The 26,704-nt window shown below is 34.2% G+C and overlaps 3 protein-coding genes across 3 annotated transcripts; 1 reads left to right on the forward strand and 2 right to left on the reverse strand.

Moving 5' to 3' along the window:
* The first annotated feature begins 4,851 nt into the window (after window positions 1-4,851).
* LOC7467562 (protein phosphatase 2C 37) lies at window positions 4,852-6,978 on the forward strand. Its single transcript, XM_002311147.4, has 4 exons — window positions 4,852-5,433; window positions 5,531-5,854; window positions 6,161-6,266; window positions 6,362-6,978. Exons 1-4 carry the CDS (start codon window positions 5,008-5,010, stop codon window positions 6,676-6,678), a joined length of 1,173 nt encoding a protein of 390 aa, XP_002311183.2. The 5' UTR covers window positions 4,852-5,007; the 3' UTR covers window positions 6,679-6,978.
* An 8,358-nt stretch (window positions 6,979-15,336) lies between these two features.
* On the reverse strand, window positions 15,337-17,718 carry LOC7467564 (60S ribosomal protein L35a-1). Its single transcript, XM_002312079.4, has 5 exons — window positions 17,571-17,718; window positions 17,402-17,437; window positions 16,665-16,893; window positions 16,531-16,573; window positions 15,337-15,611 (listed from the first exon to the last, which is right to left on the reverse strand). The coding sequence occupies exons 1-4, from the start codon at window positions 17,600-17,602 to the stop codon at window positions 16,532-16,534; spliced, it is 339 nt and encodes a 112-aa protein (XP_002312115.1). The 5' UTR covers window positions 17,603-17,718; the 3' UTR covers window positions 15,337-15,611; window position 16,531.
* Window positions 17,719-18,531: 813 nt separating this feature from the next.
* Window positions 18,532-25,315, reverse strand: LOC7487977 (probable methyltransferase PMT11). Its single transcript, XM_002312080.4, has 9 exons — window positions 24,513-25,315; window positions 23,831-23,980; window positions 23,471-23,741; window positions 22,983-23,093; window positions 22,398-22,557; window positions 19,858-20,115; window positions 19,640-19,762; window positions 19,292-19,369; window positions 18,532-19,177 (listed from the first exon to the last, which is right to left on the reverse strand). Exons 1-9 carry the CDS (start codon window positions 25,146-25,148, stop codon window positions 18,970-18,972), a joined length of 1,995 nt encoding a protein of 664 aa, XP_002312116.3. The 5' UTR covers window positions 25,149-25,315; the 3' UTR covers window positions 18,532-18,969.
* Window positions 25,316-26,704: the final 1,389 nt, after the last annotated feature.

Here is a 26,704-nt window from a genome sequence, read left to right on the forward strand (position 1 = left end):
AAGTTAACGACCATGTAAGCCTCAAGTGGCCATCATATGAGCAACCACAGGGCTTGAACCTGAGATCACAAAGGGAGCAAACCTCTTAGTCCCAAGTTTTTACCACTGGACCACCACCTAGATGGTTACTAATGTATTTTTTATATATATATATAACAGGCGCTTCTTTTACTTTTCAAGGGCTGGTGTGAATAATTACTGTGGGTTGATGGGATCCCAAATTTCAAATTACACAATTGTCGTAATCCATCTCCAAATCTTGTTCGATTCTTTCCAATTTTTTTTGCTCTTGACTTATAGTGAAAGTTTATAATCCTAATCGTTAGTTTTGAAAAGTAAACAGAAATATTAAACTTTAAGCAATAACTGACTTTAATGATCGAAAAAAACAATAAAGAATTAAGTTTTCGAAAGATTAAAGTTTATATTTTTATTTAAAGCTATTGTTTTAAAATCTTTATTTGGTTCGAAAAAAAAATGTTTAAAAATTGATCTCTTGAAAACTCGAGAGAGTCGTTGAAACTGGGATGTAGAGGGAGTGCCTGATTGACGGACCTATTTTAATGGTATGTCACGTTTTAACTCGTTTTCTGAAAAATTAATGTACATGCACATGCTATTTTTTTTTTTTAAGTATATCTTTATATTTTGATAGATGAGACCTCAATCCACTAAGATGCATCAATTTTTCATATCTCGATCGATTAGCTGAAGTTCTGGTAGATCTAGACAAGGAAAGCAGATGGATTTAAAAAAATGCAAGCAAATATATAAATCACAGATCGAGGCCGTCCCTTCTCAGAAATTCTCCGGTGTCCATGTCCCGTGCATGGTGGTCGGCACCAAATGGTTTGTTAAACCATCATTTACATAAATAATGTAAACAATTTCTGGGAGTTCAAATACATTAATTGTCATGGAGTTTCGAAAAATCAAGGGTGCCAGTCAAAAGATGTTCGGTAATGGTACCGTATATTTTTATAAAAATATCTTTTGTATTAAAAATATATTAAAAAAATAGTTTTTCTAATATTATTATATTAAAATTATGAAAAAACACTTAGAAAAAACTTCATCCAAAAAGCATATAACACCGCCTCTTGTTCATTACATAGGGCCAGAAGTTATTGATTTGCTACAACAATCAACGAGCCACGGAGAATGAAAGAAAAATAAGCATATAACACCCCTCTTGTTAATAATAGAGGATATAGTTTAATTCGTTAGATTTTAGAGTTATCAGTTTAAATCTTACAAACCTCAAGGTTATTAGAAACTTATATGATAGTTAATTTTAGAACCCATAGAATTAATTGTAATGCGCATAAATTAATCCAAAAATCTACGTTAATAATAATAAAAAAAAATATAGATACGTGGGAGCATGATGAAGGACATCCCATCACAACAGGAGATGTTTTGCATTCACATCACCGTAACTAAAACTCTTAGTTGTATTAATATTGAGAAGTATAATTTAACTTGTCAGATTTTATATTTGTTTTCTAGAGATCACCGGTTCAAGTTTCACAAACCTCATAGTTACTGGAGGCTTACGTGGTTGTTAATTTTAGGATCCGTTAGATTAATCAAGATACACGCAAGCTGGCCGAACACCCGCATTAATAATAATAAAAAAATCTCTTCCTTCTATCTATTTTCCCTCATGACATGAATCACGGCATCACAAATCAATACAAGGACGCATCTTATTTTTTGCTCGAACAAGAATCAAATTCGAAAACTCACGTAACGTTATAATTGTTCCAACTTGAAAAGGATAATTTTGAAGCTATACCTGACTCCAATTTTAGTTTTTTTTTTTTAATGTCTCTATTTATCTTTTAGAATGCGGAAACACTTTTTATTTTTCATTTCAAAAATATTTTAATATATTTAAAAATATTAAAGTAATTATTTATAATATAGGGTCAGAAGTTAAATGATCAAGAAAAATAATAAACCACAAGCAATCACAATCACATCCGAACAGCCAATAAAACTCGGAAGGTGGATACCTATCCAAAATTGGGTCGAGGACGGCAAAATTTAATGGAAAGGCAAGTGTGAACGCTGGAGACATGTCTATGCTCAAAAACCGAGGGGGCGTTTGCACCTTCAGCTCCACGTCATTTGATAGACACGTGTCTTGCAATACGGTAACCAAACATTAAGATATTCTGCAAAAGGTAGAGTCAATTGATGTTGACATGAGGAACATTACGTGTCCAAATCTCCCTCGTTCTGTAGACCCTTTCATCGAACAACTGTAACAACCAGAATAAAGCGATTGCACCAGATTGATCACTGGTCGATGCACCATCTCGCGCGTTGTATCACGCTCTATTAGACAACACAAGAGCAGGCAGAGGAGCATATCATCCCCACCACCCTGTTTACCTCTGTTATGATAAAGATACCGGTAATTATTACTTTCCAGGAAAGAAGAAAAAAAAAACCACAATTTAGGAGTATTGTACAGATAAAGATCGGTTAAAATTTATTTTTATTATTTTTAATTTATTTTGAAATGATGATATTAAAATAATTAAAAAAATATAAAAAATATTATTTTAATAATTAAAAAAAACACTAAAAAAAAACTACCATACTCCCAAATATTATCTTTATTTAATAAGCGAATCATCGTAGTCATCATCAAAGCCCCATTCATTATATTCAAGTAATTTATTATTATTCTCAAAAAAATTGAATAGAATGCAAGAACTTCTTAGGAAATTTTGTGTGTAATTGCTCCCCCCCCCCCTCTTCTCTCTCTCTCTCTCTCTCATTGAGTTATTATGTTAGCCAGATATTATTTTTATGTTTTTAATTATTGTTTGCATACTAATTTTACAACCTGCCCTGGAAAAACATATTAAGTCCCGTTTATTTGCTGAAAAGTAGTTTTATTTTGGAAAGTGAATTCCAGAAAAGTATTTTCTGATATTTGGTAGTGTAATAGAAAATAAGTTGGAAAACACTTTCCAGTGTTTGGTTATGTCATGGAAAATGAGCTGGAAAATAACTTATTTATAAGATCCCACATCGGAAGCGAGCATCTAGAGCCAGGGCTTTATCAGTGCATGCTTACCTTGACTAGTAAAACGCGTTTTGGGACCATGCGTGGCTGCCAAGAACAAACCCGTGAGGGAGACCTGGGTGGAAGCCTGGATTTGGGTGGACTGGGAGGCCCAAAGCGGACAATATCTTGCTATTGGGGTGGGGTGTTACATATTAATGTTTTATTTTTCTCAAGTTTATTAAAATAATGAGAAACAGATATTACAAATTAAAAGGTTGAATGAGAATGAAATTGAAAAAAAATATAATTTCATAAATAATCTCAAATAAAATAAATAATAATCAAAATAATAGAGATCAAATCTAAAAAATTAAAAAAAAGAAAGATGAAGAAATTAAAATAATAATAATTAATATTTCATAAATTATTTCAAATAAAATAAGTAACAATCAAAAGAATGAAGACCAAATTTGATAGATAAAAAATTTCAATAAAAAAATGATAAAGAAAAAGCAAATAGCAATTATAAAAATAAGGACCAAAGTTAATATAAAAATTAAATTTTAAGGGATGAAATTAAAAAATAAATATTCAAAACAAATTATACATAGCAATCAAAAGTTTGAGGATCAAATTTGATATAATCAGTAAATAATGACATTTCTAAATTTTTCACAACTTCCGGAAAGTGTTTTCCGCCCAAATTTTACAGGAAAACACTTTCCTAAAAACCAAGCCAAATTTTTCTTTGACTGGAAAGTGTTTTTCGTTGACCAATTTTTCTAATGGCAAACAAACACATGAAAGTTTGGAAAGTGATTTTTCGAAAACCACTTTCCGGAAAACAAACACAACCAAAAGAGAAAACACTTTTCTGGAAACCAAACCAAATTTTTCTTTGACCGGAAAGTGTTTTTTGTTGACCAGCTTTTTTAATAGCAAACAAATACAGGAAAGTTTGGAAAGTGATTTCTCAGAAATTATTGTTCAAGAAACAAACATGGAGATTGATTTAAATTTGATAATAAAAATGCACTGACACCTAAACTTTTGGATGATTTTTGAAATTATATGAATTTCGCCGGAGCAAATTTGTTTCTTATATTAGAAGCTGACAGTTTCTGTAAATACGGTCCTGTATAATTTAAGAAATTTTAATTACACAAGATGATCTAATAAAATATTGACAACCATGAAAATATCACCCACGTGTCACGTGGGAAGGTTTCTTCAACATGAGAGCATGGTCTTCTTTTCGGTGGCCGCATGGGATCATGGCTCATGATCTAAAACCTAGAGCAGGGCACCAAGACAGCAAATTGCAATAACGTAAAAAAGGCCGTGCACTTATTACCTATGTCCTTACTCGGAACCCGCGGAGCGCGTGTGCAGAGAGAGTAATCAGACACGAATCTCGTATTCGAAGATCTCTGCCACGTGGTGATATCTTTGCAATTAGAAAACGAGACCTCCGTTTAAACAGTACCAAACTAAATTTATTAAAATAAACAAAATCATACTTAAAATAAGATTTCAGGACCACATGCGTGTCAGGAAACAAAGGAAGCTGCAACAGCGCGTGTTCGTATTCTATTGGGACACGTCAATATTTCGATAGAAAGGTTAACACGTGGTGAATTACTACAAGGAAAGAGAAAAATGGACGGTGAAGATCAGCACCTTCGTATTCAGTAGATCAATTCATACCATCTGTACATGTCGGATCCTTCTTGCCCGTGACGGTGACGGGCAGTCCTGCCCGTCATGTCATCGTGGCCCCCAGGTGAAAACATCTCGCTTTTTTAGTCCCTCCTCCTTTTCGTTGTCATTTTATAGCTCCTCTCTCTGTGCAAGAAAGATCTATCGTCTCTCTTTTCATTTCTCTCTGTTACCCCCCTTAATTAATTATTACTTGAGGATTTTGGAGATAGTTGATTTGTTTTTGCTTATTGAGTATTTTTATTGCCTGTGAATCTGAACTAATGGCTGGGATTTGCTGCGGAGTTGTTGCTGAGAATGAAGCAGCTGCAGCAGTTGAGGCAAGGTCACGAGCATCAAGACGCAGGAGATTAGAACTCCGGTTGGTTTCCGACGTGTCTGTTCCACCGTCGACGATTTTGGATGTCGCTCCGGCGAAAAGGAAGAAACTCGAGTTGTTTCCCATTCCCATCTCACGTGATTGTGGTAACGCAGTAGAAAACTGCAAAAGAATTGAAGAAAATAAAAACAATAGCATCTCGGATTCAAGTAAACCAGAATCTGTGAAATTGAAAGAAGCTCTTAAATTCGGCATGACTTCTGTTTGTGGTAGAAGAAGAGATATGGAAGACGCCGTTTCGATACACACTTCTTTTACTACAAAAAACACCTCGTATTTTGGTGTTTTCGACGGTCATGGTTGCTCACATGTAAGAGCGAACTTCCTCCCTTAAATTGCTTTCCAGTTTCTTTTTTTTAATCATGTTATTTTATGGTGCTGATTTTGGTGTGTTATTTTTAATTTAGGTGGCGATGAAGTGTAGAGATCGGTTGCATGAGATAGTAAAACAAGAAGTTGAAGGTTTTAAAGAAGAAGAAAGTGTAGAATGGAAGGAAACTATGGAGAGAAGTTTTGTAGAGATGGATAAAGAAGTGGGTAATTGGTGCGTTGAAGGAGAAAACTGTTCTACTTGTAGGTGTGGGTTACAGACGCCACAAGGCGACGCCGTTGGATCTACTGCTGTGGTTGCTGTGGTGACGCCTGAGAAGATTATTGTCTCCAACTGTGGCGATTCTCGTGCCGTGCTTTGTCGAAACGGTGTCGCTATTCCTCTCTCCTCTGATCACAAGGTGAGGTTAATCATTTCCTTTAAATTGATCCATGCTTTTAGTTTTTGTTTGGAGTGATTATTTATGAACCATGTTAAAGAACAAGTCGAAATGTTGTTTCCACTAAAAGAATTAGGCGTGCGGATGTGGGTCAAGGTTTGAGCTTTAGCTTTGTTGATTGTTGATAGCTAAGGAACTTTTTAGGAATCGGCGTGTGCCGTGCACATTTTTAATTCTTAGGACCTAATTATAATATTATTGTTAATCATGATGTAGATTTTATTTCGATTTTATTTTGCTGACTTCTGTTTATATTTGTAATTACAGCCTGATCGACCAGATGAATTGCTTCGAATCCAAGAAGCTGGTGGGCGTGTAATTTATTGGGATGGCCCAAGAGTCCTTGGTGTTTTGGCCATGTCTAGAGCCATAGGTAATTAACATTGCACTTGATTTATTACACCCCCATCAAATTGTGGCTGGTTTCTGCTTGATTCATGTACTCATGTTTTTTTGGCTTGTCATCAGGTGACAATTACTTGAAGCCCTACGTCATACCGGAACCGGAAGTGACTGTGACGGAACGGATGGAGGAGGATGAGTGTTTGATATTGGCAAGTGATGGACTGTGGGATGTGGTGTCAAATGACACTGCTTGTGGGGTTGTGCGAATGTGCCTCCGTGCCCAAAAGCCACCTTCACCACCAGGTTCTAATGGCGCCCTTGGGAGCTCTGATAAGGCCTGCTCAGATGCGTCAGTTCTGTTGACTAAGTTGGCCTTGGCTAGACATAGCACGGACAATATTAGTGTTGTTGTTGTGGATTTGAGAAGAAATCAACATTAACAGTACAATAGTAGATAAAAAAAAATTATGTAATTTAGATCAGTTAAAGAAAAATACGGAGGGCAGTGCCATTCGGTTTTTTTATTGTATTTTCTAGTTTCCTTTTTTGAAGGGAAAAGGAAATCTTACATGGGTTTTTCTCCTGAGCTTGACGAATGGTTAGTTTTACTATACTAGGCTGCAAAAATTTGCAGGAATATGAATGCATGGTTGAGGAGGCGGGGAATGTGGTTCTAATTTGTGTATAAGAACTAAGGGGCTCTTTTTTCCTCGATGGATCAATCAGTTATTTTCCTTCGAGTTTTCTTTTTTCGTTCCATTATTGTAAATTCCCGGTGCCAGTGTTCCACGTCTGATCATATCCTTTAAATCGCCAGGAATTTCTGTGAAATTGCTTTCTGTTTCCCCCCCCCACGTCGGAGAAATGAGGAGGCAGGGATGACCTTATGAAAAATATGATTATTTCTTGTTCCAAGGAAAAATTTCATCCTTTCTGATCAATTCAAAGAGATGGTTCTTCCACTAGCTTTCTTCATAGATGAGATGAAGGCGGATGGATAGATGAAGGCATCCGCCGATCCGATTAAAAATGATGTGCATGCATGTAACTCTGGTTCTCTGTCGATTGCTATCGCCGGAGACCAGCGATATGTTTCATCCTGTGCGGTTGTTGGTTTAAAATACTCCCCGGTTAATTATGATTGATTATGCTCCTTTTTAACATCCGGAAGGAAAATTAACATGAGAGAGGAGGAGGGGGTCAACTTTGGAGATAATGCGGATGTTGTGGATGGATAGATGATAATTAAGTTCCTCCTGGGGTACATGGAAGGGTGGATATCGTGTTCCATTATTTGATTCTAAATTCTTGACAAGATGTGGGGGGCTCACCTGGACATACAATCATCAGCAGACACGTAGCATTTTGTCTCGGTTCTCTCTGCTGTCCTAGATTTGGTTTTGATTTGATGATGATGGCACAACCTGTCTTGAAGACACTCACTCATTCGGTAATTGATTTCTTGCAAGTAAATTTACTTGCTCAAAAAACGTAAATTATTTTGACTGGATTTGTGAATCAAGCGCATGACGTGCGGAATGAGTCTGGGCCATTTATGTTAGCACGGCGGTTCAGGATAGTGCTTGCACTTCGTTTTTTTTTGAAAAAAATTTAAATTAATATATTTTATAGTGTAAAAAATAAAAAAATATCATGAGAAAATATTATTTTAATAAATTAAAAAAATATATTTTAAAAAATAAACTCCGGAAACAGTAAATCCCTATCCAAATGACAAGCTAGCTAGCTAGCTAGGTAAATGGGTCTCCATCGCGTTTCTGCACTTTGGAAACATGATAGTACAGAGCTTATTGTTTGAGAGGAGACCTATCAGTGGTCAGCCATTTGCCTTGTTTTGGATGACTCAGAGTACACTCTTTGGCATCTGGAAGTTGGCCATAACGGGACGCTATTGCTCATATTCATAGCATTACTATCATTCAGAACACTAGTTCGTGGCCAGTCACTATAAAGCCAGACCTCAGGAGGAGAGGTCAACGTTCGGCCACCTTTCTCTGCATAAGTGACAATCTGCCAATGATACACACACACACACACGAAATTAAGTTTCCAGTAATGAACACAATCAAAAAGGAATGCGCGACATCAGAGATGTGGTTGCTGTTCAACTACTTGTATGATGTTTCTCTGTGGTGTACGCCCCTGGTTTCCTCTCCAGGCCGACGAACTAAAATAAGAACAAATCTAAATGAGTAAAGTTTTGTGGATTCGGCGCTCAAGAGAAACAATGAGCATATTGTGTGACTGTGCTGAATTGAACATCAAATAGCAGGATTACTCAAGAGGTTGCTTGGTATTATTTGCCGTTTTCCTTCTTGTTTTTTAACTTCTGAGACTTTGAAACATAAAACTTTCTTGTTCTGAAGATGGCTTTATTCTGGTGTTAAAAAAACCCTGACAACCGACGCGCGGTGGACATTTTACATTTTTTATTAAAACAAAAAAATAATCTGTTTTTAATATGAAAACATATAGATAAAATAAAAACACGTATAATACCAATTGAGCCCTTAGCTTTATCTCCTGCAGAAGTAAATACAAGATATTCACATTTTTTCTTTGAGATTAGCATTTGAGTTTTGGATTTCCTTGTACCGTGCTAAAATCAGGAGCACACTCCGGGCCATTGTTGTTTTCTTTAAGCTTTTCTAATAATACTGTCTTCTGATTCATCAAAAATAAAAGAAAAGAAAGAAAGAACGAACGAACGAAAAAACCCAGTCCAAGATTTTCATACGCCGTGGAATATGGCATCATTCCTCCTTTATACTGTTGTTCGATAGAAAAAAGGTTCTCAATATTTCTCTTGCCGTTTGCTTGTTGCTTGCCTCAGCTTTGTATCTCTTTGACGCCTTTAATTCTCTATACTCTGTAGTCCTTGTCCGCACCGGATATTCTGATAAGATCAGTTTGCGAAAGACAGCGACTGTACTGTCAATTTATCCAGGAGGGTTTAATTTTTGAACAGAATCGTGTCCCATTCCCAAAAGACAGCATGTTCTGATTCTCAACGGGGAGAAAAGGAAAAGGAAATCAAATTTAAGACATCAGATGAAACGATGTCAAATTTCTGAAGCCTCTTGTCATGAATTCTGACCACAATCGTAACAGGTTTGTGCTGAAATTGACATGTTGAACTTAACTTTAGTTTTATGCTAATCGTGATAAAAGTTCATGCTTCTTATGGATAGGCAATGCTGTGAACTTGTACGGGGAATAAGCATTTGAACGATCTAAGAAGTGAATTATGGAGCATCAGATTCTAGTAATAAATGCATTTCATCGAAGAGCAAAAACTCCTGATACATCATATATCATTGTCATTTAGGTAGGGCATCATTTCCAGTACGGGCATAATTCTCCCCTTCAGCCAAGCCATGTGATCTTTGTCTATCTAATAAGTGCACTTATCAGTTCGAGAAATTACCACCATTAATCAGCATTGCTAATTTGATGAAACCCCTTATGAGAGCGAACGATTCTTGTTGTTGATGTCTTTCCTACAACCAAGCCGACAACAATTGGGGGATAACAGCAGGCAAAAGCAAAATGAAGATGAAACTCAATAATAATAAGCTTCCAATTGCTTTGTTTTTGGTCCCCTACACTCACAGATATCTATAGTTAGCTTGTGTGTCATTTGATAGAGTTTATGTTTTGTAGAACTTTTACAAATTTATTTGTAGTTATCATTTTTTTAAAAATTTTTGATGAAAAAAGATGTATTTTTATTATAAATAACCTTGGTTTGAGATTAAAAGGCGCCGGTTGGAAAATTAAGCTAATAATTTTACTCTAGTAAAAAATTAATTTTTTTAGGCCTCGTTTGTTTGCTGGAAAGTAGTTTTTTTTTGGAAAGTGAATTCCGAGAAAATAAATTATTTTCTGATGTTTGGTAGTTTAATGAAAAATAAGTTGGAAAACACTTTCCAATGTTTGGTTATGTCATGGAAAATGAGCTGGAAAATAACTTATTAATATTTTATTTTTCTCAAGTTTATTAAAATAATAAGGAATCAATCTTACAAATTAAAAAGTTAAATGAGAATGAAATTAAAAAAAAATATAATTTCATAAATTATCTCATATAAAATAAAAAATAATCAAAATAATAGAAATCAAATCTAAAAAATAAAAAAAAATGAAAGATGAAGAAATTAAAATAATAATAAATAACATTTCATAAATTATTTCAAATAAAATAAGTAACAATCAAAAGAATGAGGACCAAATTTGATACATAAAATGTTTTAATAAAAAAATGATAAGAGAAAAGCAAATAACAATTATAAAAATTAACAAAATTGTGTATATATATATATATATATATATATATATATATATATATATATATATATATATATAGTAATCAGAAGTTTGAGGACCAAATTTGATATAATTAACAAATAATATGATATTTTTAAATTTTTCACAACTTCTGAAAAGTGTTTTCCGCCCAAATTTTTCAGGAAAACACTTTTTTGAAAACCAAGCCAAATTTTTTTTTGACTGGAAAATGTTTTTCGTTGACCAACTTTTCTAATGACAAACAAACAAAGAAAAGTTTGGAAAGTGGTTTTCCGGAAAGTGAATTTCAGAAAATAAATATAGCCTTAGAAGACGTTTGTTTTACATAAAATAATTTTATATTAAAATTTTTTTTACAACATTCAACTAGTAGTGATGTAAAGAATACAACAATAAAATTTGTAATGAAATATCGATGAAGTATTATGGTAATGATGTGATAATAATTAAAATAGTTAAATAATATTATCAATGTATTAGTACTTGTAAAATATTTTATAATATTTTATAAGTATTTTTCAAGAATAAATTAAGTTAAATAATTCATTGTAAAATAGTTTATATTAGTCCATTTCTCCATAAGATATTTTATAAGAAATATATTTCTATGAAGTTGTTATGTAAAACGAAATTCTAACTTATACCTTTTGTTTTCATAAAAAAAGATTATTTTAAATCATTTTAACCAGAAGTTCAACTAACCCATTTTTACTATAATTTTTTTATAAAAAATAATTTCTGAATTACAATTCTTTTTATAATTTTTGTCAAACGATAATTTGATCGTTTTCTTTCTTAAATAATCTAAAAAACGCATCTCTTTAATTATCCTTCCTGGCCTTTAGAGTCCAACTTGAATTGCAGCCACTGAAGTTGAAAATTTTTGGCAGGCATAAAATTCTACGACAGCCCGTAGAACCACAATCGGAGCAAATGGACCGGGGAACAGTATGGGCTACAAATAGCGGTGAAGTAGAGAAATATGGGACGAGATTACGAGAAGCCAGTCCAGATAGGATTTCACAGGATGTAGATAATCACTGGCCATTCATTTCATTACTTGTAAAGGTAATAATTATTGTGTGATTTAATTTTATTTTACGATTCTATGTGCCTAGGAGGTAATTCCTGCAATTGGAGTCCATGATGAAAGACGTGCTGGCTTGTATGAATGCTGGTTTATGTCTCCATTTTATATGTTTTCAGGTGCGATTATGATGCAACAATGAACTTTCAATTCGGTGAAAGTTCTCTGATAAGCAAGCTGTTCAAAGTTCGACCTGCTTTTCCCATTTCCTGGGGGAGCTTGCATCCGAGTTTTTATTGATATACTCCAATCTATTTTTTATATTTGCAGTTCTATGACACAAGTTCAAAGGCCACAGAGCTAGGAATTTGTCCGTTCACGGGGCAGTCGGAAGAAATTAGAAGCTATTTTAGATTGAGGATCCCTTTGAGCAGCCAGAAAACACTGCGAGAGCTGTTAGTGCTGGAAACCTGGTGAAGATATCTGAAGCCATTCAAACAACCTACCTTAAACTTGTCTTGGTTAATCAGAATCGGTTTTCTGTCCTGGAAGCGTTAGTCAGGCCACGAATATCACGTTTTATTGCAGGAACACCAGCTGGAAACTCAAGCAATACTGATGGCCACCATGTTAGAGCTCCTGTTGGGAACTCAAGCTACACCGCTGGCCAACATCTTATGACCCGATCACAAATAAGTAGGTCTGTGTATTCTCAATCGTAAGCACAGCTTCAAACCCTCCAACACAAGACAGGAAAGCCATCCCAACAATTTGAGCACGCAAAGAAAGGGAAGTCGCCCAAGCAGTTCGACCGAGCAAAGGCACTTGCCACAATACCTCAGTCAAGGACAGCCAAAGTGGAGGCCTAGATCAGATCAAGAGAGTCTTCATCAGTTCTCATAGTGGGAGATTCTACTAGTTGTCATGAAGAAGATAGTACAGTGCAGATGTTTTAGCCTGCAGACGTATTTTACTGGTCCCTGGGTGGGTTATGTGGTCGAGGCCTAGTCCCTGGACATATCACAGTGTTTGAATCCATCAGCATCCATCCCTGGAAAATATTTTGTTGGATTGTAAGTGCATAATTGCTTCTAGAATCTAATTGACATCTAGGGTGGGTAAAACTAATAAAATGTATCAAACCGAGCCATGTGAAAGCACTTTCCGACCACGAAATCCCACTCGCAAAACCCAAATTTGAGAATTAATAAATAACAAAAAAACAAGCAATTGACACCACACAAAACTCGAATTTGTTTATAAAAAAAATCAAATCATTCAAGAAGAAAGTGATGTAATTATAGAGAATTCTTTAGGCAACTCTCATGTTTGAATTTTTTAGAATGTCTACAGGATAATAATATTTAAACATGGGACATAAATATTTTAACTCTCATACTTTATTTATTTTTCTTTCTATTTCAGATTTTGTGCCGCGTTCAAATTTCTACTTTTTCGTTGTCGACTCTCCTTCATCATCCCCCCCCCCCCCTCAATTGTATCAGTTACAGAACATCCAGAAGAAATGGAATTATTATCTGTGAAAAAATTCGATTAAAAACGAGAAAACAAAACAAAAGATTACATGGTTTAAATTATTCAACACACAATAACACAATAAATCATGTGTGTTCTTATCACAAGACAATCGAGTAGCTCCCATGGGTCTGGAATGTGCCGGACCTTGTCAAAATCTTCTCCACCTCAACTTCCTCTGTCCTATCAAAGAACATTCCTAGCTTTCGAAGATTAGTCAATTTGAACATTGTATCATTACTAATTAGATTGTTAGCTCTTATCCATCTCAAAGTCTCCAGGTTTCTTATTGTATCCACTCTGTTAATACTACCACTAACTGAACTGTATTCTACCAGCAAATGTCTTAGATATTCTAATTTCCACAGCACATTCGGTATTGTTGGTGATCGAAACAAATAACTTCGTAGATCAAGGGTGTATAAGCTCTTCATGTTGCCTTCCATTATCATATCATTGGAGAGGATCTTTTCCAGTCTTGTCTAAGTTTAAGCTTTTAACAAACCTTTGGCTTTTAATTTAAGAAATTTTTTTTTTTAATCAACTATAACCACTCCGACCCTTGTAAAATTTCAATATAACCACCATTTACCACCCAATGATTTTGAAATTCAAGATACCACATGTTGGACTTGCTATAATGAGATTACAAAGGGTAAAGCCGGTAAGTTCTAGTCGTTAAGTGCATCAAGAGGTAGATTATTATCTAGTCTCAAAGAATTTCTTGTCTACGCAATAATTATCCTTGAAAGGTTAATATAAGACTTACAAGAAGTGTGAAGATAAAAGCCCTGAACAATGTCAAATTAGAATACCAATTATTTCCAAGTAAACAATCAAGTGAAAATTGAATGGTTTTATAAGTATTTCCCAAACTAGAGTTATTGGGGTACCGTTACTTCCCTGCCTATCTTAAATTTTAAGGTGTGTGCTCTTAAGTAATATATAACAATAGAAATAGAGATGTATGCTAAAACAGTGAAGACAAGAAAATAAACAAACAAGCATAACAAACAAGATAATAATAATAATAAGAAGAAAAAAGCAAAGTTTAGTCCTAAGTGCTCAGAGGAGTTGTCATTCTGTTGCACTTAACATCGTGACGACCTTTAAATTTTAAGAAAAAATAACAAATATCTAGCATCTTATTCTTAGAAGAAAAAAAGGTTTAGTTTAAGAAGTCGTCACCTAATATTATGATCACTAGAAATCCTAACTGGTCAACAGAGATTTTATAGTATGAGATTGATTACACAAAAGAGAATATACTATCACCCCTTAAGTGTCTTACCCGAGATAGGTTGCGTCGCTAATTTTATCTTAAATTGCTAGGGATTTGTTGTATTCTGTTTTTGATAGTTTGCCTATAATATTCATTATTCTAGTGTAATTGAATATTTAAATACAAATACTTCTAACTCTGATTTTGGTTAGTATTACATGAAGAACATGTATGATATTCATGGCTTCAATGAATATTAGAGTTTCAAAATTATTTCTGATTTTAGTATCAATATTCATAACTCCGATTTTAGTGAAAATCAAAGATATTCCTAATTTTGATATTAGTGAATATGGATATTCTTGATTTTAATACTAGTAAAATAAATTTACCTTGCCATATGCAATATTCCTTTTTTTATCTCACCCCTTACTCTTATAAATCCCGTAACATATAAAAAACAAGGTTTTAAAAAGATTTACTCTCTTTTTAAAATTAAAATTTTGATTAAAATTTAAATTTAAATTTGAAAATAAACAACTAAAATTATCATTTAAAAAAAAAAAAAACACAACAATATAGCATCTATTTTTTGTACAAGTTGAAAAATCATTTTCTTTATCAAAATTAGTCCTTTATCATTTAATGCCAAATTTATTCTATCTTTAAAATTTTAAAATAAAAACAAATGTGTTCAAAATTATCATATCATTTTTAAAAATTATATATCAAAAAAGATAAAAGCAAAAACACATTATAATCTCTATTTTTTTCACAAGTTCAAAAATAACTCTGTTGATCAAAATTAATCATCGATCATTTAATTCCAAATTTAACCTCCTTTTAAAAATTAAAATAAAAAGAAATGGGATCAAAATTAGATTATAACAATTGGCATCCCTTGTTTTTTTTTTTTTTTTTGTGCTTCCTTGCAAAATATGTGCCATGCTTTTGTCCATACTTTGAACTTAACCACTTTGGCCATACGAAATTGTGTTATAACATAAGAAATTATCAAGGAAATAAATGCGCGCCTCATATTTGTTCATCATATCAAAGAACTTGATGTGTAAATCGAGGTAAAGCCTAAAGGTGATAATAAAACCACTCGCATCAAGAACAAAATGGTGGAAAACAGAGACTGGAATTAGCAACAAAGTCCACCCATCATTCTTAACTCAAGCGATATTTAAACTTATAATAAGTAATACAAGACGTCAAACGAGCCCACGCTGCTACCTGCCAAAACGCCTGAGGAACTGCAAGAAAAAAAAAATAATGGACATCAGAACCATGGTAATTGTCCACAACACAACATCACGTTAATAAAACTAAAGCAAGCACTAATTAAATCACGGCATAAAACTAAAAAGTGGACTCGCTATACGGGGGATTAAAATACACACGTTTCTTATGTTATCTGAGCATGGTTAGCAATGGAATAAAATGAATCCAAAAGAATAACATAAGCTGAGCTCTATCAGTATCGCACACATGACAACAGTATCCTGAAACCACGTCCATTTATAAAAGAATGAAATTAATATACTACTAGAAAGGCATGATTAAACAGTACAAGTTTGACAAGACTCGGGTGACCAACAGAAAGGCAGGAAAAAACCAGAGCCCTTTGATCATCTTATATTATGTATATGCAAGTAAAATGCTTACACTCCAATACACCTGCAACGCAACATTGTACAACCATGTAATAAGATTGTGTACAGTACCAATTCGATAGAACAGAAGCACATTTTGACAGTTTTGGTGGATAATGAAGCACTGGTGTGTTTAGGATACCATTTAACCCACCCCATTCACTTCCCAAAGGAACGCATTTGCAATGAAGAATCATTAGAGCATTACAATCCATCTCCAAAAGCTAATAGATTCATTATGAGAAAATCATATTTCAAGTTGATAACCATATCTAATCTTCAAAATCATTCCCCGCAAAACAACCAAAAGCAGACCAAGTGTTATTAGGTACGTTACCATCAAACTATTAAGTTAGACACTGACCATAAGAGGAAAATTCAAATGAAGAAACAAAGCATTACAGTCATAAAAAACATGGATAAACAAAGCACTCAAATTCATGCAAAGCTAAATTAGAACTACTCATCTAGATTAACACGTACAAAGAGAGTCGTAATGATGATATAAAGTTATCTGTACCTCAAATGTTGCTCGGATACATGAAAACTCTAACACGAGTTCCCTGCAAATGAAACACATATTTAATACACAAAAAGCCAAATACCCAGAAACTATGACATACCAATCACAACAGCTATTTAAAAAAAAAATACCATGGACTTTGGAGGCAGGTTGGACTTGAACTTAGCTCTGACAACACCGCTGTTTCCATGAGGCCTTGTGACCTTGCCCCAAATGCAGCGATAATGGGATCCTTGCTTCTTCACCTTGGCCTTGTAGATGTATGCCATGCGCTTACCAGCATACCATGCAACTTCTTCCTTGGTGTTGACTCCCTCAATCTGGATCAGTGATGTGTTGGGATATTGGTTGGACTTCGACCTAACCACCAAAACAATATTTTAATCTCCAGACTAATCCACACAACAAAAACAAAATCCTAATTCCATTTCTGACAAACAATATTCAATTTCTGACAAACTATATTCAATTTCTGAAACTTGAATGAAAGAATTCCAATGAATCCATCCTATTCTTTACTGCACTTAGTCAATTCAAATTGCTGCAAATATAGTTATAGTTAAAACCACAAATCTTGAACTGATAAAACATGTTTTATTTTGCTTATCTTTCAAAAGAAGATCAAAACATTCTCTATAAACTAGAAAATGCCAGCACTTACTTGACATCAAACCTGATGCCAATATTTCATTTAAGACAACAAAATCAAACATAATAGCTTCTAAAAAACCAATCCCATAACCTAAATGCCCTTAACTTTCTTTTCTTATTCAGATTTCTCCGTAACCAAACAGAGTGAATAAAATACAAATCAAGAAAACACGCATAATAAATTCACAGAATATAAAAGCTAAGCTATAGTTATTACCTCTTGTAACCCAAGATTGTGCCTCTGACATAAAGCCTAAAGAAAAAGAAAATATAGAGAGAGTGTTAAAAAAAATGCAATTGTTCATTAGCTTAAATAACAAATTATTTACAGAAAATTAAAATTTTGATTCTTTTCTTATTAAAACATTAGAGAAAGTATCGCAAACCTGACTCGCTCTCCTTGGCGTCCCTTCACCATTTTCCAACTCCGAGTCTATGCGCTCTCTCTCTCTCGCTAAAAGTGGCTTAAACTGTGAAGCCGTTGGGAAGTGGAAACGTAAAACCCTAATAGCTGCTGTTTCTATAAAGCGCAAACATGTGGTTGGGCCTTTAGAGTTTAGATCGAACATTAATTTAAGAAATAATCTTATTGGGCTTATGATGTCATTTTTCCAGTGGGCTAATATTATTTTTTTTCCGTGGCCCTTTGTAAGAAACAAAAATCATTTGTAATGGGGCATTTGGAGTCCAGTGTTATTTTTTAAATTATTTTTTATTTAAAAATATATTAAAATAATATTTTTATTATTATTTAAAATTTATTTTTAATATCAGTATATCAAAATAATTTGAAAATCTTAAAAAAATTAATTTGAAACAAAATAGAATTAAAACAAAAATTAATCTTATCGAGGCTTGATGTGCCCCAAATTCTCTTAAAAGAGAAGGATACCTCTGGGAAAGCGGCCACGGATAATGCTCTGTGTTTGTAGTGCCCCTTTTTTTTTCCTTCTTGTTTTTTTAAACCTCACGAATGAGGTGTTCAAGTGGGAACGGTGTCTTTTTCTCTATTTTTTTTTTCTTTATTTTTTTTTGGGGGATGATTTTCTAATTATACGTTCAGTAGTAATTTGTTTTGGTTTGGTTGTGATGATACATATAAACGGAGATGGTTAAAATTTAATTTTTTTAATTTTAAATTATTTTAATATGCTAATATTAAAAATAAATTTTAAAAAATTAAAAAAATATTATTTATTACATTTTAAAGTAAAAAATATTTTAAAATGCAACTACTAATAAACTTCCAAATACCCCCTAAATTTATAAATTTATTGATCAACTTGCTTAGCAGCCTTCCTATTTCATCATCGGATTTTAAGAAAAGCATAGGACACTGACAAAAAATTTACAATTCCAAAAGTGGATGAAATTAGAGATTAGAGATTGAGTGTTTGTGTATATTTCTACATCAAATGTTAGTAAAGAATAGATAATACAGCTGGTTTTGACTTCAGAAGGTCTTCTGCTACTATAGACATTGTGTTTTGCAACAATTACACCAGACACGCAGACAGTGGGCTCCCCTTCTTGGCAGGATGAACCATGTTCTGATAGCAGGATCACAGCAGGGCAAGTCCTCAAACAACAAGGGGTGAAGTCAATGAATCTCAGCCACCCACAGTCCTAATCACTGCAAAATCAAAACAATCCTTCCTCCTTGGAAATCCAGCCTTTCTTAGCCATCTTTCTCCAGTGTCTCTAAGTGGCTAAGGAGACATCGGGTTGATCTGATCCTTTACAGCTACCTCCAGAAATCACTGCTAGCTTTTAGATTACATTTATTCAAGGACGCAAAAGGCGCTTGTCACATGTCAAGATCCTGTAACTTGCATGAGGACCCTCAGATGTGTCACGCACAGTTGCTTCCCAACCCACGACTTTAGCTATCTGTTGAAGTTCATCCATGACATCAAGAGTGTCACGAATGTATGCTCGACCACCAGGTCTGAGTATGCGATCCATCTCAAGCATGATTGTAGACATATTACATCTGAGTCAAAGAAACAAACAACGTAAAAAAGAGAAGGAGAAGGAAAAACCTCCTGCTTAACCTCAATTATAAGATCTTGGGCAGGTCAAGAATTGAGCAAAGAATAAGGCATACCTTTTCCTTTCAACAGAAAAGAGGCCAGCTGCATGCAGTAAATCATAGGTTCTTGGGTACGTATCAAATGGTTCACACCTGATAAATGAAACATCATGAGAAACAGAAGCTCGTTCGACTAAGTTGAAGAATTATAAATTGTGAACAAACTTTTAAACAAAATCAATTCAACATTGCATGCATTTCTTATCAGTGAAGGGGGAAATCCAATAGGAAAGGAGGAACGGTCAAAGGCATGCATCATTATTTTCAGATGTTAATATTTATGAAAACAATCAAGAAATGGTTTCCAAAATGAGGATCCAATAAACTATATGCATCAGCTACTCTGACAGTTTAGAACAGTACCAATCGTGCATAACTCCTAGGAGTCCACGGTCATATAAAACAGGCAACGTGTTGGACCCGCTTACTGGAACCACGTTCAAAACCCAGCAATCAAATCCTTGCTCAATCAATGCAGCCGCAAATCTAACAAAATCAACAATCAAAGCATAAATATGACAAATTAAAATAACCTTTTGTAATGGAACAGTGTAAGATGAGATGAATAGTAGATGGAATACCCTCCAAAGCCAGCTTTCATGTCCATTACATTTCTTAGTTTAAACTTCTTCCAATGCCAAGCACGGACATAGCCAGCTATTGTTTCAGACCAAAACTTATTTTCTGCCTTTAATAGCTCTTTTCTGGCTATGAATGACTCGTATTGTATGCTCTGGAGTCTATCAGGTGGAGTGTGCAAGCGGGAAGGCCACATGGAAACATTTGCTCCATATCCATTCTCTGGAAGTCGACTAATACATGCCTTCAGATCAACATACCTAACAACATCATACAATGAAAGCTATAAGAGAGGATAAATAGATAACTCAGAAGAATAAGCAAATTAACTTTTTACGCACAAACGATTGTATAAAATTCTTCATCAATTTTTTAACAGCAGCTATCCTAACCGATGGGCCCAAGGGGCTCAGCTGCTCGGCTAACAGTTCTAAATATGTAACCTCTGTCAAGAAAAATTAACAGTTCTAAACATGTTCTCTCTGGTTTTTCCTAAAGATATATTCCCTCAAACCACAGAAAGAAAACAAAAAACTTTTACAGCTGTAATTTGCATCAAGTAAATTACATTTATCAACAACAACCAAACTAGATGCAAGTCTGCCATCATGGTAAGAGACAACCAGAAGGTACAGGCAACCATCCAGGTTAGAAATCAGTTAAGGCTGAATTATTTCATTCAGAAAGAAGAAATGAAGACAGCAACCAGGAATAAATGAAACCTCTCATTCACTAGCATTTGTATGAGTTTCATTCAGACAAACTCATCTAATTCAAGAAAATGTTTCCTTCACTAGTGACGCAGGATAAATTAGGCTTGTGACCAAAAAAGGATTCACAATGAGGTAGGCAGGAAAAATTGAAATTAGGAAGAATGAGATTTTTACTGTAGCAAGAAAAAAATACATATTGAGGTGCTCCGTATTACATAGAAGAGTAATGTTAGGTATGCTAACATGTCCTTGCAAAGTATGGCACTAATAGATGTGGCATATATAACATAAGAATGTTCTAAAATTATGAAGAGGTCGATCCACAATTTAATGTAGATTCTTCCATTTTTGGAGTAGCTATTGCAGATAGACACATTATTAGGAAAATAAGTATTGTTATTGGTAGCATTATTCTACACAGAATTGCTGCTTCTTTAATAGGCATCAAAAGTACTAGCAGTTTTAAACTACATAAGAAATAGAAAAGCCAAAAAGGAAAAGGAAAACCATAAATAATAGGAAATCCTAATTGATATTTACTTTCTTGAGTATACTAAGATTTATAACTAGCAGTAATATTCTCAAGTACGACAGTTCCTAAAAAGATTAGGTTTACAATAAACTAAAGTGTACAGAATCAGTGACAAACTAAACTTGTCTTTCATTGACTGCATGAACTAACATTTGTTTATGAGATCATTCGGACAAACTCATTGTTTCACCAAGAAAATTTTTACAGGGAAACCAGTTTCTTCGTTGAATGAATTAGGTTTGTCAGTATGACAGATATGGAAAATGAAAATAAGAAAGTGAGCAACATGCCTGATAATCTTACCTTGTTTTCTTTCAAAGAGCTGTATCACCTTTTTTTTAAATGGCACTAAATCACCTCCATTCTTCCTTTTAGTGTATTCAATCGAAAAATTCGAGAGTAATGGGACAGGAAATAAAAGCTCTAGTTTCTAAAAGGGATGTGTCATTTACACTGCTAAAAAAGCCTCCTGTACTCCTAAATCTTTAAATCACCTAAATGGCAAAATAGTCACTACAATAAAACACTATATCTAGTTCACATGATAAAGTGAAGAGATAGTTATACTATCTAAGCCACATAATGAGAATTTGAAACTTCTTCGGACAGCGAACAGCACGTCCCTAGTAAAAGAGTTGGAGAATTTAAACCCAAAAAATCAATGTGGAAGAGCTTCAACAGAAAGTCATTGCTGCATCTTTTCCAACTTAATATTTAATTAAATCCTCCACATTATTAACAAATTCATCATTTGAAAAGAGAGAATTGCAGAAGATCTTTCATGAAAGAGATCACCAGGGTTTTTTAGTTTGAACAAAGCAATGTGAAAAGTATAAAGATGATAACCACTTGCAAGTGATTTCTCAGTAGAAACTTGCTTTAAATGATCAAAAAAGAGTTGACATGAGGTTAAGCATCGCTGTTAAAACAATAAAGAAAACTCACTCTTCCAGGGCTAAGGGGAAGTAGAAGAGTAGGAGTACGATACAAGTACATATGGCACCTTTCCAAAAGAATTCTTCCCAAGGGTAACCAAGGAAATTAAAATATCCAAGACCACAGCCAATTGCATTCCAAATGAGAGTTGCGAGTTTTGTTTTTCTACTCTTCCATTAATTTTTTAATCCAGTAAATGTTTCTTCCTCTCCAATTTCTGTTTTTATACTACCATGGCAGCAAAGGTCAGATTATCTCAGGCTATCTACCTGTGTAACAACAGTTTTTCCAGCCAAGCTAAAAAAGGCTATTCTATATGCCATGAAAACCATAAAAGCAGTTCTAGGTGAAACAAGTTTACCAAACATTATCAGGGTCATCATCTGAATCACACAAGTGAGGTTTTGCTCCAGTGTCACGGCTTAGATAGCAGCTGTTGTTTAAGGGTTTTTGCCATATTGCAATATATCCCTCCTTCTTAACAAGCTCCCAGCAAAGACGAGTAGTAAGATTAAGCATCTCTGAAAATATAGAAAGACATAACGTAGTTAAATACAGTAATATAACAACCTATCAATGGCATGAGGGCACAACATATCTAATAAACTGGTTCAACCAATATGTAGTCAAACATCATCACACCATTCTTTAGTAATTATATGCGTTCATTACTAATGTAGTTTCAACCCTCCCACGACACATTTCTGTCTGAGGTTGATATGCTGTTTTTTTGGATTGGACAAAGTTCGTTATTCAAAAAAACTAGCCTGTCACATAAAGAAATCAAAAATTCAATTAATTCAGTACATTTAGATTACAGACACTGAACAGGAGGAGAAAACAAAACTCGTGTGGATTATCTGAAGGGAAACAAAAGAGGTCATCAAGAATGCAAAACCTTTGATTTTTTAACATGCAATTTCCAAGTGAGAAACTAAATAGATACCTTCCCACTGTTCCTCTAGGACTTGTTCGTGCTTATAAACCGGTTGTGCTGCCCAAGCAAAGTATCCTCCTGCCCGAAGCATCCTATTGACCTCGAGGAGCAAAATTCCATCTTCATCATAATGTTTGAAAATAAAGAGACTATCAGAATCCCAGAACGAAGATGAAAAATGCAAATTTTTCAAAGGTACAAAACCTTAAAAGCATGAGATGTGCATTAGCAACACAAACTCATTAAGGAATACAATAATCTCACACAATATGTACACAATCGGGCTGGGGGGGGGATAAAACAGCAAGGGAATGGGAGAACTTCACATAGTCTGAGGAGTGTAGAGCAAGTGCATATAAAACTGCAGTTGATTTTAGAATTATGTTGGAAAGTTGTGGGTGGCATTTCAAACATGTAATACAATGCTTCTTCTCTTATTCTACAAGTTCATTGAAACAATTCTGTGACCAAAACTAGTCAAAACAGAAGCAACATACCATCCCGAGTCCAATTGATTCTGCATCTTGAACAATGTATCAATTCAAATGCTTGACTCGGATATGGAAGACGGTGAGTTGCAAATGCAGCCACCATTGCAGGTACACCACGCTCAAGAGCAAATTGAATTTGATTCTCGTGAACATCTTTGGGAGCAATAGACATAGTCATAACATCCCGTGATAGCAGATAGGCACCAAAACTTGCCACGCCACACCCAACATCTAGAACCACTCGAGTATGGCGACCAAATGCAATGTCTGGAACCATCTACACATAGAGCAATATCACAAACAACAAATGGACAGGATATGAATATTATTTCCTTCCCAAAAATACGGATAAAAAAATTGGCATACCTCAGAAATCTGGTCCAAATATTTATCCGCCCCGTGTATGAACTGTGTACCACCGCCAGGAAACGTAAACTTGTCTTTCGCTTTAGAAATCCAGTTTTGGCCCCCTTTATCTTCAACTAATCGCGAATGAGGAACATTGCTATACCATACCTGTAGGGAAGTGGCATTTAATTAAGTCTCCGGTGAGAACAAAAATATATCAGTCCTGGCTATTGCGCATCAGGGTGTTTTCAAACAAAACCCCCCAGAACAGACTGACTGTCTTGAATCAGGAAATGCAGTAAAGTATATCACGTTAGAAATAGAACACAACTCCATATATTCCACACAGCTCATCACAATATAAACAAAATTGCTTTCTACTGTAATAAATTTACAAAATGAGTGGTGCAGCTACCCTAAATAACCACTTGTTTACTTGCGCTAAGTTCATAAAAAGAGCTAGTGCATGAACAGTCAGCAATCGCACTGTAAAAATTGGATAGGATCAAGAAATTTGATCAACAACTTCCCATGCTCTTTCGTTTTGCTTCACTGTCTTGGCAAACACGAAAGAACGATCCCTCAATCTATACACAGTTAATAACGAAAACTGGAGGACATCAAAACAAAAGGGAAAAAAAATACTGTTTTTCTTTCCATTTTCTCTACGACAAAACAAACCCCAGTTCAATTCCAATACCTCATCACGGCTCCGCGGCCATGGAATTGGTGGCCGGTATCCTTTAGGAGGGGGAACCAAGCAATTCAGTTCGTCCCCCTTCTCCGGGCAATGCCTTTCGAATCTCTCCCCTTTCTCCGTCGATTTCAACCTCTTAAGAGCCTTCACATTATCCAAACACGGTATATACTCTCTCATACTCACTGGACACAACTCATATCTCTCGGCCCTAAACCTAGAATCCTTACTTCCACTCTCAATTTCACTCCCGTTCCCCCAATTCTCCACGATGTCCGGATCAAACTCCCCAGCTTCAAAATCATCACTCATTTTTCCATCAGAATCAATGATCCCAAACGTCCGATTGGGATCGGGTAGTGGAGATTCATCGGGAGGTGGAGAAATGGTTGTGGCTTGATCTGTAAGGGGTTGATCAGATTGGTTTAGGGAAACTAGAGGGGTAATGTTGAACGACCTGTCGTTGTTAGGAGAGATGGAAATGGAGTTTTGTGGTGTGGAGAAGAAGAGGAGCTGCTGGTAGCCACCGTTGGACCAGTGTTTGCCAAGGTAGAAAAATGTGATTGAGATTAAAGTGAAGGCTGTGATTTTGAGGATTAGCGGGGTTTTAATGAGATCTGTATTGGTGAGTGGTTTCATGATTAATTGATGTGTTGGCGGCGGCGGCGGTTTTTATAGGATCTGAGAATGCGAGCGAGCTGAGCCCGCACTGGTGCGAGAGTGAGCTAGCGAGAATAGGTCGGTGATCTAGTGACGGGTTGTGAATAAGATGAGGTGAAAGGAAGAAGAGTGAGCTTATTGAAAGTGATTGCGTGCAAGTGCCAAGTACTAGAAAAATATAACTTTGGTCCTTCAGTAGTTTCCTGTTGTTATTTTTTAATTTTTTTCTATTTCTATGTGACAGAAAATAAATTGTCGAACATTTATAAGATTCAAATTAATTTGGAAATAAATCGTTTTTGAAACAAAACGCTACTGGATTGAGAATATTTGACATAGGATTGTTAAATAATTTTAAATTTAATTAATCAATTTTGTTGGACAATGGAGATTAGGTTATGATAAGAAAATTCCCCACGCTACGTTTTCATGAGACAAAAAATATTATATATGTGTTTATATATATATATATATATATATAGATAAAAAAATTCTTCGATGGTATTATTAAACTTTATTTATTTGGCCAAAATCTAAAATCTCTCAACTATATTTATTATTTAGCTCAAAATTTAAATTAAATTATATAAAAAATATGTTGATGTAGCCCACATAACTTAACAAGTTTAAACAATTAACAAAAATATAATTTAACTTTAAAAATATTGTTAAGAAGACATTATTTTTTAAAAAATAAAACAATAACAATTGGATTAACCTAAGATAACCCGCTAAACCCATGAATTATGTCACAAATTCCAATGAGTTTATTAACTTTATTTTTAAAGCTATTTTTATTTAATTACATGATAAAAAATAAATAATTACAAAACCAAACGTCAACTTATCACAAGGTCTACTTCTCAGTGATCATTTTTTTAAAAGAACATTTGTATTTAATGATATAATAAATAAGTAGATGCTCAAAAAACCGAGCATCAACTTAAATACCGTTTGGGAACGCGATGCAAACTGTGTTTTCAAAAAAATTTTTTTTTTTGCTAATTTTTTTTGTGTTTTGAATCGTTTTGATACGCTGATTTCAAAAATAATTTTTTAAAACATAAAAAACATCATTTTGATGCATTTTGGCACAAAAAACACTTTGAAAAGCAACCGCAACCACACTCCCAAACAGGTTCATATTGATACATTTTTTAAAAATCACGATGTCTATATAAAAAAATTCAAAAAAAATTATAAAGTTTAAATTATAATAATTTTTTTCATAATTATTCATTATTTAACAAAATGATAGGCTATTTTTTATTAGTATGATACAAAAAAAAATTGAATATCATGAAAATAAATACAAATTTAATATTAAGATATTTTTTCAGTATCATAATAGCTCTATATCAAAAAAAAAATTAAAAAAAATAACAAAGTTGAATCATTAGCAAACCTAGTATCAAGATATGAAAAATATTACAAAGAAAAAAAACAAGAGAAAAAAGAAAAGGAAAAAAGAAGAAGAAAACATGTCACTATTCCAGAAATTAATAACATGCAAAGAGGATAGCAGTCCAGTAATT

Source organism: Populus trichocarpa, chromosome 8 (genome assembly GCF_000002775.5).
Source record: "Populus trichocarpa isolate Nisqually-1 chromosome 8, P.trichocarpa_v4.1, whole genome shotgun sequence".
NCBI classification, from domain to species: domain Eukaryota; kingdom Viridiplantae; phylum Streptophyta; class Magnoliopsida; order Malpighiales; family Salicaceae; genus Populus; species Populus trichocarpa.